The 14389-nt window shown below is 44.3% G+C and overlaps 1 protein-coding gene across 4 annotated transcripts; it reads left to right on the top strand.

The window, feature by feature from the left end:
* The first annotated feature begins 351 nt into the window (after positions 1-351).
* Positions 352-14211, top strand: lipea (lipase, hormone-sensitive a). Of its 4 annotated transcripts, none has more exons than XM_008422934.2 (11): positions 352-456; positions 3066-3313; positions 4743-5027; positions 5363-5453; positions 5798-5943; positions 6027-6212; positions 8010-8162; positions 9051-9195; positions 10785-11012; positions 12279-12646; positions 13676-14211. In XM_008422934.2, the coding sequence occupies exons 1-11, from the start codon at positions 447-449 to the stop codon at positions 13880-13882; spliced, it is 2067 nt and encodes a 688-aa protein (XP_008421156.1). In that variant the 5' UTR covers positions 352-446; the 3' UTR covers positions 13883-14211. The 4 variants fall into 4 exon arrangements, with proteins under 4 accessions (XP_008421156.1, XP_081468802.1, XP_008421157.1 ...); XM_081612676.1 differs by having other exon boundaries at positions 390-456; positions 2977-3313; XM_008422935.2 differs by lacking the exon at positions 352-456 and adding an exon at positions 463-1024.
* The last annotated feature ends 178 nt before the right edge of the window (positions 14212-14389 follow it).

Raw genomic sequence — 14389 nt, 5'->3', positions numbered from 1 at the left:
CCAGAAAACGTCTGGAATTTAAATTTAAAAATAAAAATGTTTTTTACATTAGTAATGTGAGATTTTAATTTTATTCAACCTTAAGTTTTTGTGTAACTTCTTTTTATTTTGATTTATTTGATCTAACTTAATTTAATTAACTTTTAATTTATTTTAATTTGAATTTAGTTTAATTTCATTTTTATCTGTTTAATTTAATTACTTTTATTTTATTTAATAGTTTCCTTTAACTTTAAATTATTTACTGAATTTAATTTAATTTAATTTAATTTAATTTAATTTAATTTAATTTAATTTTATTTTATTTTATTTTATTTTATTTTATTTTATTTTATTTTATTTTATGCTAACTGTTGCTCCTGTTAGCTAACAGCCTGAGGTGCGCGCGCTCCTCCGGCCGCGGGAGCGCGCGAACAGGATCCGTCAGAACATGAAGGAAGAAGAAGATGCGGCTCGGTGAGTCTATATGCGGGTTTAAAACACCACAGAATCGCATGTTTGCTGCGTTTGAATGGTTCTTAACGCGTCAACTCGACGCGGATCGGTACTGTGGACCTCCAGCGACGTCACCGCGTGTCTGCGGTACTTCATGGAGCTCATATTCCCAACTAAAGTCACCAAACTCGGTGTCGTGAGCGAAGTTGTCTCCAGGGGGAAATGGTCGCTCCCAGCCTTGTGTTTGTTTCACAAATTCAGCTGTAGTGATTAGAAACGGAGCATTCTGGACAGGAAGTGGGACAGATATCGGTGTGGTGTTGACAGCTCCACGTCATCCATCAGCTGATGAGCTGAAAGGACCACAGCGGCTTTTATTGTGGGAAAACTGGGACATCCGCTGGGAAACAAAGAGCTCCCAGTTCTGGAAGAGCAGCGCCTGAGTCCAGTTTAAAAAGCGGAAAGTCTGCGCTCAAAGCTAGAGAGAAAAACTTTGAAATAGCTGGAACTTTTGGAAGCAGAGGTGTGCCTTCAGGAAACTTCTCTGCCTCAGGTGGACCGGAAATTAATTACACCTACAAACTACATGGTTTGTGTTTGTTTTTTGTAGTTTTATTTTTCGTCAGTAGTTTTTTATGTTTTACAGCAAAGTGGTTAAAAGTGTTTATGAATCCAAGATCCAACTCCTCTGGCTTTCCTTAATGTATAGGAATGTGTTTAGAATTCCTTCATAGCCGAGGTCAGACACTGATGTTGGACCTGGCTCACATTAGCCCATCTAAATACCCATCAGGTTGAGGTCAGTTCTCTGAATTCACGTCTTTGTAGACCTTGTGCTGTGTTATATTTAAACCGTTTCCAAGATGTTGGATTCATGAAATTGTCCAGAATATCTTGTGCTGAAAAGTTAGGATTCACTTTCACCATTTGGATGAGCCAAATTTTAGTTTAGCAAACTAAATATTTAGTTAGGAAGCTGAAAATGTATCTTCTACCTAAATATTTAGTTGGGATGTGAATGTTTAGTTCCCAACTAAATATTTGGTTTGAAGCTAAATATGTAGCTATCAAGCTAAGTATCTAGTTAGCAAGCTAAATGTTTAGTTACCCAGCTGGATACTAAGCTGGAAGCTAAATGTTTAGCTTGTTAACTGAATATTTAGTTTGGATCTAAATATTTAGTTCCCAAATATTTGCTAAACATTTAGCTAGTAAGTCAAGTATCCAAATGAAATATAAGCTAATTGTTTAGCTTCCTAACTCCATATTTAGTTTGAAACTGACATTTCGAAATGAAGGAATGAATAATAATAATGATGCTAATAATAATATGAAGAAGATAAGAGGAGCACTTCCTTCATTTGGTTAATTTCAGCTTTTTTGAAGATGTGCATCACATTAATGGTTGAAAACGTTTGATGGAAGCGGCGATCTTCCATCCTGAGAGCTTTGTGTGGCAGGAACATGGATGAGTTGAAGCCTGTTGTTTCCTGTTGTAAAATATTTCTGCACATATTATTCAGGGTTTTAAATTTAAAACGCATGAATTGTAATGTTTTGTTGTAAGAAAACAGTCCCTGCATGAATATTTGCATGTGTATCTGCAGGAAGCTGTCAAGGATTTTTAGAAAAATCTGTATAAAAACATTCAGACTTCTTGTTTGACTCCAATCAAATACTGATTACCCGACATTTCCTCCTCATTTTAAAAGATTAGCAAAGGATTTTTTTAGCTTTTCTGTTAGCGCTTCAGCTGTTTCCCCTTATCGATCCGAGTGACACAACATTCAGGAAAATCAACTCAAGTCCTGCAGAAAGATAAACCACATGAGTTTCTGATAGTCGGCTCTCACGCCACGGCTGTCGGATTGTTTACGATTATTTAGCTTCAAACTTTTTCACAAACCAACAATAAGTAGAGACTAAATGTCAAATGGAAGTAAAATGATTTGTGCTTCCTTCTTTCCCTGATCAGTGAGATGTTGATGTTACTTCTAGATGTAGTAAACAGGAAGTAAAGTTTCCGAACTAACGTGAACGTTTTCCGTTCCTCTGGTAAGGCAGGTGAACCAGATCAGCCCTGTTCTGTACTGATGGAAGCAGAAACGGCTTTTAAGATGCTTTTTAGCTGCAAAGGCTAAAAATAATCAAACATCCATCAAAAGGCTGCAATAAAATGTTTAATTTTTTATTAAAAAAAGAACTGAAATATTTGTTTATGTGCAATTTTGTGAATTTTTTATGTAAACAACAATTGTAGAATGTGTCAGTGTTTAAATCTAATTAATAGATTAATCTTCGGAATAATGGATTAATCGTTAGAAGAGGCTGTAACATGATAAATTGTCGAAGGGGTGTGAGTATTTTCTGTGTCCTGCACTGGAGCAGACTCAGTCAGCTTCTCTCATCGGTTCAAAGTCCTGCCTTGAGAATTCAACCCTTGACCGAACAGATAACACGAGTTCAGATTAATCAGCGCAGCAGTGAGTAACAGGATGAGACCCGTGTGTTTAACCTTGATGATTGTCTCCTTCTCTGCAGATACCGACCGCATCACATGTCCGCTGATAGCTCCGCAGGCTGATATAAACCGCAGCTAAAGCTTCCTTTCTCTGGTTTCCTCCTTCCAGACTCGGAGATGGACAACTCGGCTGTGTTCACAGCTCTGGATAAAGTCTGTGAGGAGAACATCTGTGCCCTGAGTGGCCCCTCCGAGTCGCCGTACGGCACCGTGACCAAGCGCCTGGTGGCGTGTATGAGGAAGATCCGCCAACATGGCCGCGCCCTGGAGCCGGTGGTGGCCAGCTTCACCGCCGTCTACCATCACTACGACTTCGACGCCCAGACGCCTGGAAACGGATACCGAACGCTGGTCAAGGTGAGGCGAGTTTCAGGATCTGTAGAAGCTCTGGTAGACTCAGATGGTTGGGGAGCAAAACTGCAACATTTGTTTCATTTTGAGTCAAATGCTTCGAAACACCTGTTCCCCTCCTCACCTGTGGGGGCGCTGCACCAAGAACCTCTGAAGGAAACGACAAAAAACCTCTGAAGAAGAAAACAAACGGTTCAACAGGATAATCCATCCAACGGTCTTCATGCATCCTTTGTGGGGTGGCGAAGGGGCTGGTGCCTTACCAGAGGGTGAGAGGAGGGGTCACAATGGAGAGGAGGGGTCACAATGGAGAGGAGGGGTCACCCTGGAGAGGAGGGGTCACCCTGGAGAGGAGGGGTCACCCAGGAGAGGAGGGGTCACCTTGGAGAGGAGGGGTCACCTTGGAGAGGAGGGGTCACCCTGGAGAGGAGGGGTCACCCTGGAGAGGCGGGGTCACCCTGGAGAGGAGGGGTCACCCTGGAGAGGAGGGGTCACCCTGGAGAGGAGGGGTCACAATGGAGAGGAGGGGTCACAATGGAGAGGAGGGGTCACCCTGGAGAGGAGGGGTCACACAGGAGAGGAGGGGTCACAATGGAGAGGAGGGGTCACCCTGGAGAGGAGGGGTCACCCTGGAGAGGAGGGGTCACCTTGGAGAGGAGGGGTCACCCTGGAGAGGAGGGGTCACCCTGGAGAGGAGGGGTCACCTTGGAGAGGAGGGGTCACCCTGGAGAGGCGGGGTCACCCTGGAGAGGAGGGGTCATCCAGGAGAGGAGGGGTCACCCTGGAGAGGCGGGGTCACCCTGGAGAGGCGGGGTCACCCTGGAGAGGCGGGATCACCCTGGAGAGGCGGGATCACCCTGGAGAGGCGGGGTCACCCTGGAGAGGAGGGGTCACCCTGGAGAGGCGGGGTCACCCTGGAGAGGCGGGGTCACCCTGGAGAGGAGGGGTCACCCTGGAGAGGAGGGGTCATCCAGGAGAGGAGGGGTCACCCTGGAGAGGCGGGGTCACCCTGGAGAGGCGGGGTCACCCTGGAGAGGAGGGGTCACCCTGGAGAGGAGGGGTCATCCAGGAGAGGCGGGGTCACCCTGGAGAGGAGGGGTCACCCTGGAGAGGAGGGGTCATCCAGGAGAGGTGGGGTCACAATGGAGAGGCAAAGTCACAATGGAGAGGCGGGGTCACTCTGGAGAGGTGGGGTCACCCTGGAAAGGAGGGGTCACAATGGAGAGGCAAAGTCACAATGCAGAGGAGGGGTCACAATGCAGAGGAGGGGTCACCCAGGAGAGATGGGGTCATCCTGGTTGCCAGTCGATGACAGACCAACACAGAGATAAACAGGACAGTCAATCCTGCACACAGGGGAATATAGAGAGATCAATATAGTGATTGATAAGTACAATAATTGGTGTGTCTATTATTTCTCCTCTGCTGCGTTCAGGTGCTGCAGTCCTGCCTGGTGCACATCATCCATAAAGGCCGCTACATCGCCTCCAACTGCAGAGGAGCCTTCTTCAGGGCGGAGCACAACGCCGCGGAGATGGAGGCGTACTGCGGCGCCCTCTGCCAGCTGCGGGCGCTGCTCCACCTCGCCCAGCGGCTCATCCACGACAACGCCCACGGGCAGCTGTACTCGCCGCAGGACGGCGACCTGAGCGACCGCTTCGTCCAGGAGTACAGCTCCATGCACAAGGCCTGCTTCTACGGACGCTGCCTGGGCTTCCAGGTGAGCCGGCGGCGCTGCCTGTCCTGACCGCTGCACCTTCATCCCTTGGGATTTATCTGTTTTGTCTTTTATGAATTTCAGAATCACATTTGAAAATGTTCAACTTTTGAAACTCAGAAATTTCCTTGTCTTTTTATTAAAAAATGTCTGAGATTAATATCAGCTCTTGGGGGAAATTTCCCACTTTTTTCTCTCTGACACGCCGTCATAGAAATGGTCGCATCAGGTTGTTTGTATTTCTCTTCTTTTGTTGTGTTGACCAGAGAGCTGCAGACTGAATTGCCATTTTTTGGGGATAAAGACAGCTCCTGGCTAATTGCTTGTTTGGTTTTCAGTTCTCTCCTGCTCTGCGACCGTTCCTCCAGACCATCGTCATCAGCATGGTTTCCTACGGAGAGACGTACGGCAGACAGCAGTCTGGCATAGGTGAGGCTCTCTGGCTTTATCCCCACCAGTCCTGTTCAGTCCAGTCCGTCTGCCTATAAAGTCCGGTCCAGTTGGTGAGGTGTGAACGACCTCTGACCTCTGGGCCTCCAAACCTCAGTTTGGGTTCGGTTGAAGTGAACTCTGGTTCAGTTATTCTTCTTCCACATAGACTTATGCGCCCAGATCAGTCTACCTGTTCACTCAGAGGGTTTGTTTTGTTTGTGAAAACTTTCCGCAGCATCTGGAAATATTACAAACGTTCCGACTTTGTTCCCGTTTTGATGTGAAAACGGCCTTTGACTGATGCTCCCGTTTCGATGTGATGCGTTTTCCTCTTCCTGCAGGAACGGCCGCTCTGTCCCTCCTCACCTCAGGGAAGTACGTCATCGACCCGGAGCTGCGAGGCGCCGAGTTCGAACGCATCACCCAGAATCTGGACTTGCACTTCTGGAAGTCCTTCTGGAACGTCACGGAGTCCGACATTTTATCAGTAGGCCGGGTCAAGAGCTGCTGAAATCATCGGATCGGCGGAGGAGCTCAGACATTCATTCCTCGTGTTTGCTTTCCTCCCAGGGCTTCACCCGGATCGCCTCCGACCCGGTGCAGGTCAACCTCACGCTGACCGTGCCTCCAGAAAGCCTGCAGCTCCCTCTGGCCTCCGACCCCACGCTGTCCACCAGCGTGTCGCCGCCCGTCGCCCACTGGGGCCCGGGGCCGGTCCACATGAGGCTGATCTCCTACGACCTGCGGGACGGCCAGGTGAGCAGCACCAGAACCTGCTGAGGCCGCTGGCATCCCACCGTGTTTTCTGTTAGAAAGTGTTAAAAGTTACAATAAAATAAAGCAGGCTTCATAATTTAGAAATAACAGCTTGTGAGGCCAGTTGACCCATTAAACTGTAAATTTAGCTTAATCCGTCTTTACTATCACTGTTACTGGTGTATAAAAAACCTATTTAAGATAAACGATGCTTAGCCTGGTGGGGGGGAAGTAAAGCCTGGCAGCCCGCCAGGCTGATGACACACTGGGGGAAACGCTGATTCACATGGAGCCGTAACTCAGCAGGCGGTGCTGTCCGGTTCCGGTTCAGACAGGAAGCAGACGATAAAGGGAAACGATGCTCAGCAGCTCGGATTGTTTTCTGCATTAATCGGGCTGAAAATAAACAGATTAGTTGAAAGCAGGAGATTCTGCAGAGTTTCTGTTGGACCAGTTCTGCAGTGCTGTGAAAATTTAGCCGGACTGTTTTTAGTTATTTTCTCCTTCCAGGCCAGTCGGTTCAACAAATCAATTAAACTGAACCTGAAATTCAAGCTAAGATGAGAGGCCACTGAAGTGTTTTGTTTGGCGTTTTAGCTCAGATTTAGCTCACTTAGCTTCCCCTTCGTTCATTTTTCCAGATGAACTCAAAAGCACTAATTAACTTTGCTGCTTTGTAAAATTCCAGTTCAATAAATTTCCAACTTTCCTGACGAACAGAATCGATATAAAAATGGACAGAAGAGACCAGATGTAAACATTAGCGTGGTTGAATTTAGCGCTTTAGCTTTAGCTTCCTGTCGTTGTTGTGGCTTAGCGCTAGCGGAGCGAATGTTTATGATTAGTTCTTTATTATGGCAGCCATCAGTGCCGACCAGTGAGGCTCCTGCCTCCTGATGTTGGTAACGGCTCAACATCTTCATGTGCAAACACCTCGTTTCTACACTTTTTGATTTGATTTCTTTGCATATTTCATAAATATTGATGTGTTGCTAGCGAACAGTTTCATTCGGAGACTGACAGACGGCGGATTTGTTAGTTTTTTTTTTTTTTAGCAATTTTGAATGTCAACTGGCTTTTTTGATAAACTCTTAGAAAACAGTTCAAAGGCAGTTTTACCAAACTTGGATCAGTTTTTTTTTTTTTTTCAAAGTTTATTTGATGGGGACAGACACACATTTACATAGACAAACTGAATGAAACATCATCCCATGTTAGCATCATGGTGCAATAGCAACAGCTAATTTGCAGCACTTGTCCCTAGATGGGCTTTTTTTTCTAAAAATAATAACTCTAAAAATTGAAGTGTAATCATTTGAAACAACACGACATAATATATTCAGAGAAGTGTAAAAAAAAAAAAAAAATGAGTACAGGTCTGTTTTTGGCATAACCAGAGTTTTGTTTGATTTTTGAACATATTAAAACTGGTTACAGACTTTAAGTGAACAGGGAGTGAGTTCCAAGCTGCAGATCCTCTCACAGACACTTTGCACTTTGAGCAAAAGTGGTTCTTCGAAAGGGAACCTTACAATTTCCCTCCAAGGCTGCTCTGGTAGATCTGCTATTGCCCTGCAATGTCTGTATGCAATCGCTTAATGGCATTGGTGCTAGTCCATTTAAACACTTAAAAATCAGTTTTAAAACGTTATAATTTAGCAAATTTGTAAAATCCAAAATTCCAAATTTAGCCAAAATGCGACAATGATGGAATCTAATTGGCAGACATGATAAATATTTGTTGTCCTGCTGTTTCTGCCCCTGTTGCATCAACGCGCTGCTCCTTCCGTCTTCCAGGACAGCGAGGAGCTGCTGGGGTTTTCCCAGGGCGACGCGGCGCCCATCGCCTCGCCCCGTCTGCCCTGGGTGCACAAGAAGCCGCCGTCGCCATGGCTGCTCATCCACTTCCACGGAGGCGGCTTCGTCGCCCAGACGTCCCGTTCCCACGAGGTGAACCGAACGCAGCGCCCTGAGGATGAGGAGTCGGATCAATCATTGTTTTAGGCACTTATTCTGATGATTGATCGATTAATCTGATGATTGATCGATTAATCTGATGATTAAACGATTAAACGATTAATCTGGTAAAAATAAAAATTGGCACATCAAGCCGATTTTTCTTTTATCCTTTTTATTCAATATTGATAAAAGCTGACTGAGTGCAGAATAGAATAAAGTTATTGATTATTATAATTGATTATTCTGATTATTAGTCGATTAATCTGATGAATTGAAATTATTTTTTGTAAAATGCCTTGAAACGAGATTTGTTGTGAGTTGGCGTTGCATGATTAATTGATTATTCTGATGATTAATTGATTATTTTGACGGTTAATTGATTAATCAGAAAAAAATCGGCTTTAGTTTTATGTAGCCACTGAAACTTATTGATACAATATTAGAAAAACACTAAAGCACCAAATGAACAACCTATTTAAATAAGAAAGTAAACATTTTAACATCATCGCTTTAGGGCTTTGTAGCAAAGGAAGCTTCTGCAGCTGATCTGGTGATTGTTGGATTAACAGGCTAATAACTGGATAGAACAAGAAGATTCAGTTTCTTACAGAATGTGAAGCTGAAACTGACACTACAGGAGTTCTGCTTACACCAGATTTACAGAAAAATATATATTTTTTCATTTAAATTAAAATTTTATACATATTTTTGTAGAGTTTTGGCTTAATTGCAGCTCTGTTTGTGGAGTTATTTCAGCAAATAGCATTTATTTCAGTATCGATTACTAAACGTTTTGACGATTAATTTGGATGTCGATTAATCGCGATTAATCGTTTCAGATGGGATCACCATGCTCTGTGTTTTTGTTTCCTTCTTCAGAATTACCTCCGTAGCTGGTCGAAGGAGCTGAGCGTCCCGGTTCTGTCCGTCGACTACTCTCTGTCGCCTGAAGCTCCGTTTCCTCGGGCGCTGGAGGAATGTTTCTACGCCTACTGCTGGGCGCTGAAACACTGCCACCTGCTGGGTACGTCAGGAAACACAGACGTTTCCACCACCTTCTGCCCAGCGATAATCAGTAAAGCACAATAACAAACAAAGTAATCTGTCAGTTCTGACATCGTGATGAAACGTTGCTCTGCTCAGAGCTGTCTAAAGCTCGTAAAAAATATGAAAAAGAAAAAACTATTCAGATCATTTTATGTCTTAAGGTGCAAAACGATTCTTTTCAAATATAATTTATTTAGTTGAAATATATTTTTCTGATCTATGTTTTATACATTTTTTTCACTCGTCCAGATGGAGTTTACAACTTTTAAACCTTCTCCACAGATTAAACTCTGGACTTTGACTAGGCCATTCTAACCCATGAATCTGCTCTGATCCCACAATATCTCCAGCTGCATGTTTGGGGTGGTTTCCCTGCTGAAGGTGACTTCCCACAGCATGATGCTGCCACCGCCATGCCTCAGCAGGAGCGTGCGGTGTTAGCTCTGCTTAGTTCTCCTCTGACCTCTGACCTCTGACCCGTCTGCTGGGTTCCTTGGCCTCCAGGATGATGGGTGGGGTGGTTCCTCAGAAAGTTTGAGACATGATGAGAAAAAAATACACAAATTAAAATAATCAGATTTTAATCATAAATTTGTAATTATAATAGTTTTTTTTTTATTTTTTTTTTTTACCATAAAATCAAATCTGTTTTTCTATCAACATTACAAAACATAAAGTGACCAAAGGAAACTCCTGGGAAGCTGAAATCAGAAGCTGTGAGGAATAAATTCCTGCTGAACAAATATAAGCCGTCCTCCGCAGAACCTGCCGGGTCAGAACCAGAACATCTGCGGTCGGACTGAATCACAAACGGCTCTGAAAGAAGCTGAAATCACAGATTTTCAGCCCGTGAGGCCCGGTTTCACCTGCAGGCGTTGTGTTCAGAGCGAGAGCAGAAATGTGATCTTTGTTGGCGCTACCTGTGCGTTCCGGCCGCCGTGTTTTCGGATAAACTGACAGATGGTCTGGGGATTGTTTGGACCTGCAGCAAAGACAGAGAGGGAGTTTTTCCAGCGCTGGTTTGCAACAGTTTCCTCCAGATTTCGGTAACAACAGTGAGATGAAAGCTGCAGCTTTGTTTGTTTTGTAAAGAGCAGATAAAGGAAATCTGAGCAACATGTCAGACTTGGTACTTTGCTGCTTTTAGTTAATTTATTAATCTTTACTAAACACAAGATTTTCAAAGAAAGAGACAGAAATCCTGTTTTTGTTGCTCAGAACCGATAAAGTCTGTTTTTTAGTCAAGATGTGAAAAATATAAAAACTTTTCTTTTAATGACGCAAACCCACAAAATGTATTCAATCTGATTTGGATTCTTTTATTTTCAAATGCATCTCTTTTGTTTATTCCCTCATTTATTTCATTTTTAAATTCTGTTCATTTAATAGTCTTTATATTTTCTCATTTATTACTTTTTCACATTTTCTTCTATTAATTTTATAATTTTACTCATTTATTTTCATTTAAAATTGAAAACAACTTATTTATTTTCTATTTTGTTTCATCCTTGAAATAAGTTATGGAACAAAATGGAGCCTGATGACAGAACCGTGTGTTCGGTCCAGGTTCTGCGGCGGAGCGGGTCTGCCTGGCCGGGGACAGCGCCGGGGGAAACCTCTGCATCACCGTCTGCATGAGGGCGCTGGCCGCCGGCATCCGCCTCCCCGACGGCATCATGGCCGCCTACCCCGCCACCCTGCTCACCACCGACGCCTCGCCCTCCCGCCTGCTCACGCTCATCGACCCCCTGCTGCCTCTGGGCGTCCTCGCCAGGTGCATCAACGCCTACGCAGGTATGTGGGCGGGGCTTCGCGGCTCGTTTCGCCCAGCAGAACCTTCCGGCGCCGCTGGAGCGGAACGCAGGACAGCGAGGAGATTTATGTGTAAACGGGACGATGAGGGAGGAGAGGGGGGTTAATACCCGCCTCCAGGGCCACTCACAGCGTTTCGCGGGGCCGGGATCCGTGGGCCCCCTGCCCACCGCCTTCTGTAACCAGCAGGAAATTAATTAATATTCACCTTTTTAAAGACATAATTATTTAATTTCCTCCTTAAAACCGGTTCTAAATTATCTTCTTACAGTCATATATGAGATGACTTGGATGAAATTGGAAATATTGACATACTTTTTAATATATTCCAAAGGTCCTCATTTATTATTCAATATAATAATTACATTTGTGTATCTAATTAAATTCGTCATTTTAGAGCAGCTTTTTGCTTCCTGTCCTAAAGGTTGTAATGAAATAACTTAATCTGCTGCTACAGAAAAACCCAAGCCTCTGATTGGTCAGCTGCAGACCAATCACCTTTACTGTTACTCACTAGTCTGTCTGCCCTGTTGAAATAAATTCATGATGACATCGTTTCAAAGGCGTACGGTTGTGTAACTGAGCGTCTGTTTGCGGCCATTTTGACGGGCGAGTGTAAACGTTGAGTTTATATTCGCCGGCCAGCTGCAGCTTTCTTGGATTTAAAGTGACAGGACGTCCTAAAGCAGAACTGAGCAGACTGAAATCTGATTATTGGAGAAAGATTTTGTGTTAAAAAAGAAAAATGGTAGTGAGCATCCTCTGAGTCGACCCAGGAGCGATCCGAACCGGCTGAAGGAAGCGCCGCACGTCGGATTTCTGCTTCCTTGGAAGGGAAATAATAAAACTGGATTTATGTGATTCTGTCAGTATTTTAAAGTGGCTTCAATAATTAGAAGGGAAAACTGGATGAAGCAGCTTTCAGCTTCTATCGACCACAGATCTGGAACAAACTTCCAGAAAACTGAAAAACAGCCGAAACCCTGAGTTCCTTAAAATCCAAAGATCCAGCAGGTTGGATTTGATTTAGAAACGTAATAAATGAAACATTTATGAACTATTATGAACTAATTTAATGAGCGTCTGTGATTTTGGTGACGCTCATCAAGTTGTGACGGCTGTTTGTCTCATTTCTTGGCTCCTCGCTGTTTCTATTTTTGTGTTTTAAAGCTTTTTGAACTGCCTTTGCTGCTGAAATGTGATGACAGTAGTAAACTTGATGGTACTGACCCGGCCCGGTCCCTCCAGGTTCGGACTTCCAGACTGTGCAGCCTGCAGAGCGGCGCGGCAGCCTGAGCGCTCTGGGCCGGGACACGGCCCTGCTGCTCAGCGACCTCACCCAGGGAGCCTCAAACTGGATCCAGTCCCTTCTGGACCCGACTCGGACCGAGCCGCCCCCGCCGCGCCGAGGCGCCGACCCCCACAGGGCGTCGGCCCCCGCCGCCACGGCCGGCGGCGACGACATCCTTCACTACCCGGACGGCTTTGAGCCGCTGCGGTCCGAATGCCACGCCTACGTCCTGCCCACGTCCTGCGCCGTCATCAGGAACCCGTTTGTGTCTCCTCTGCTGGCGCCGACCGGCCTGCTGAAGGGCCTGCCGCCGGTTCACCTGGTGGTAAGACAGGAAGGAGAAGCTCAGGTTATTCTATGCCTGTTGTTTCACAGCAGAACCAGAACCCGGATCAGAACCAGTTCATGGTCCAGGATCTAAAGGTTTATGCTCCATCATAAAAATCCAGGTGAAATGAGACGGGTTCTGCTTGGGAACCAGAACTCTCAGCAGGTTCCCAGAAACTATGGGGGAAAATTTGACCAATAGAAACGCTCGACTTGCCCCGCACTGACCAATAGAGGAGCTGCGAAGGAAGGAAGTCCCGCCCCCAGAAGTGTGGAGCGTGATCTGTAAAATGCTGTTTGAAAATAGTTTATTATTTCACAAGTCGGTGGGAATTATTTTATTTTGCTGAAGCCAAATTTTATTAAAAAATAAATTAAATTGGCAAAAACCATAAAGTTTGGAAAGATAATTTGAAAAACTAAATTTTATCTGGAGCAATAATTGGAAAAAATTATTTAAAATAAAATCTCGGGGAAAAAAAGTGAAAAGAAATTTTTTAAAAATCTATTTTTATCTTTTTCAATTCAAGACTGATTCACATTTGACCCATGCTTGATACAAATTAATTTTTTTTTACCCCTCGCTGGGTAAAATTATCGCTGACCATTTTTTAAAATGGAATTCTTAAGTACAAAATAAAATTCTCATCCTTTATAACCAAACTACTATAATGAGTGAAACTGATCCAGAACCTTTTAAAGCCGACTTCAGCTTTGATCTAATTCGTTAAATTTGGCTGAATATAGAGAGTTTTTAATAAAAGTGACCTGAATCCTGTTTTTATACTGAGAATAAATTTGTTAAATTGAGAACAAAACAATTTTAAAACCAGATGTGTTTCTACAAATAAAGCAAAAATAATTTTAGATTTTGGACGAATAACAAACCTTTACTGTTAAGAAATGAGCTTCCTCTTTGAACGTATGTGCACTCCACACTTTTCAGATTTTGAACAGGCTGAACAGTTCTTCTCCACTCTGTGTTGATGATAAAACACGGTGAAGTTTGGACTTCTTTTCCCTGCAGGCGTCGGCGCTGGACGCCTTGCTGGATGATTCGGTGATGTTTGCGAAGAAGCTGCGGGCGATGGGCCAGGCCGTGACCTTGACGGTGGTGGACGACCTTCCTCACGGCTTCCTCAGCCTGGCGCAGATCTGCAAGGAGACGCAGTTCGCCTGCGACATCTGCGTGTCGCGGATCCGGATGGTCTTCCAGCCGCCGCCGCAGACTTAGCGCTGGTTCTGCCACCTCAGGAAGTAAAACTGCACTTTAAACCTGAACTGCACAGCAAAACTGGATCCGACTGACGGGTTCCAGGTTCTGATCAGAGGAACATTCAGAACCGCAGGAGGAAATCTGTCCCTCAGGTTCTGATTCTGACCCACCGTGCCTTTAACAGAACCTCCTGCTCCTCCTCCAGCATCCAGCAGGAAACAGGAAGTTCCTTCCACATGAACTGTGTTATTATTATTGTTTTGTTTGGACCCTACATGTAATTTGATGTTTACAGCAGTTTGTGAAGAGAACAAACTCCAGAGTGCAATAAACCCAAACTACCAGAACCTTTTGGGTCTGTTGGAATATTTAGATCTAATATTTACAGTCAGCTGCAGAAACTGAATATATTCACTGTCAGGTTTTACTGCACTGCGTCAAAAAAAACCTAGAGAAAATAATATTTCATTTTATTTCACCATTTATTATCAAATGATTAAATAAAATAGAAGCAAAATAAATAAA

Source organism: Poecilia reticulata, chromosome 11, assembly GCF_904066995.2.
Source record: "Poecilia reticulata chromosome 11, P_reticulata-male-v2, whole genome shotgun sequence".
Taxonomy (NCBI): Eukaryota; Metazoa; Chordata; class Actinopteri; order Cyprinodontiformes; family Poeciliidae; genus Poecilia; species Poecilia reticulata.
The sequence above is the reverse complement of the archived record's forward strand: the minus strand, read 5'-3'. Positions and strand labels throughout refer to the sequence as shown.

Bases quoted from the DNA above. Each gene is read 5' to 3' on its own strand.
- lipea (XM_008422934.2), top strand. The intron at 6,213-8,009 runs GTGAGCAGCACC...TCCGTCTTCCAG, and splicing joins ACGACCTGCGGGACGGCCAG to GACAGCGAGGAGCTGCTGGG. The intron at 12,647-13,675 runs GTAAGACAGGAA...TTTTCCCTGCAG, and splicing joins TGCCGCCGGTTCACCTGGTG to GCGTCGGCGCTGGACGCCTT.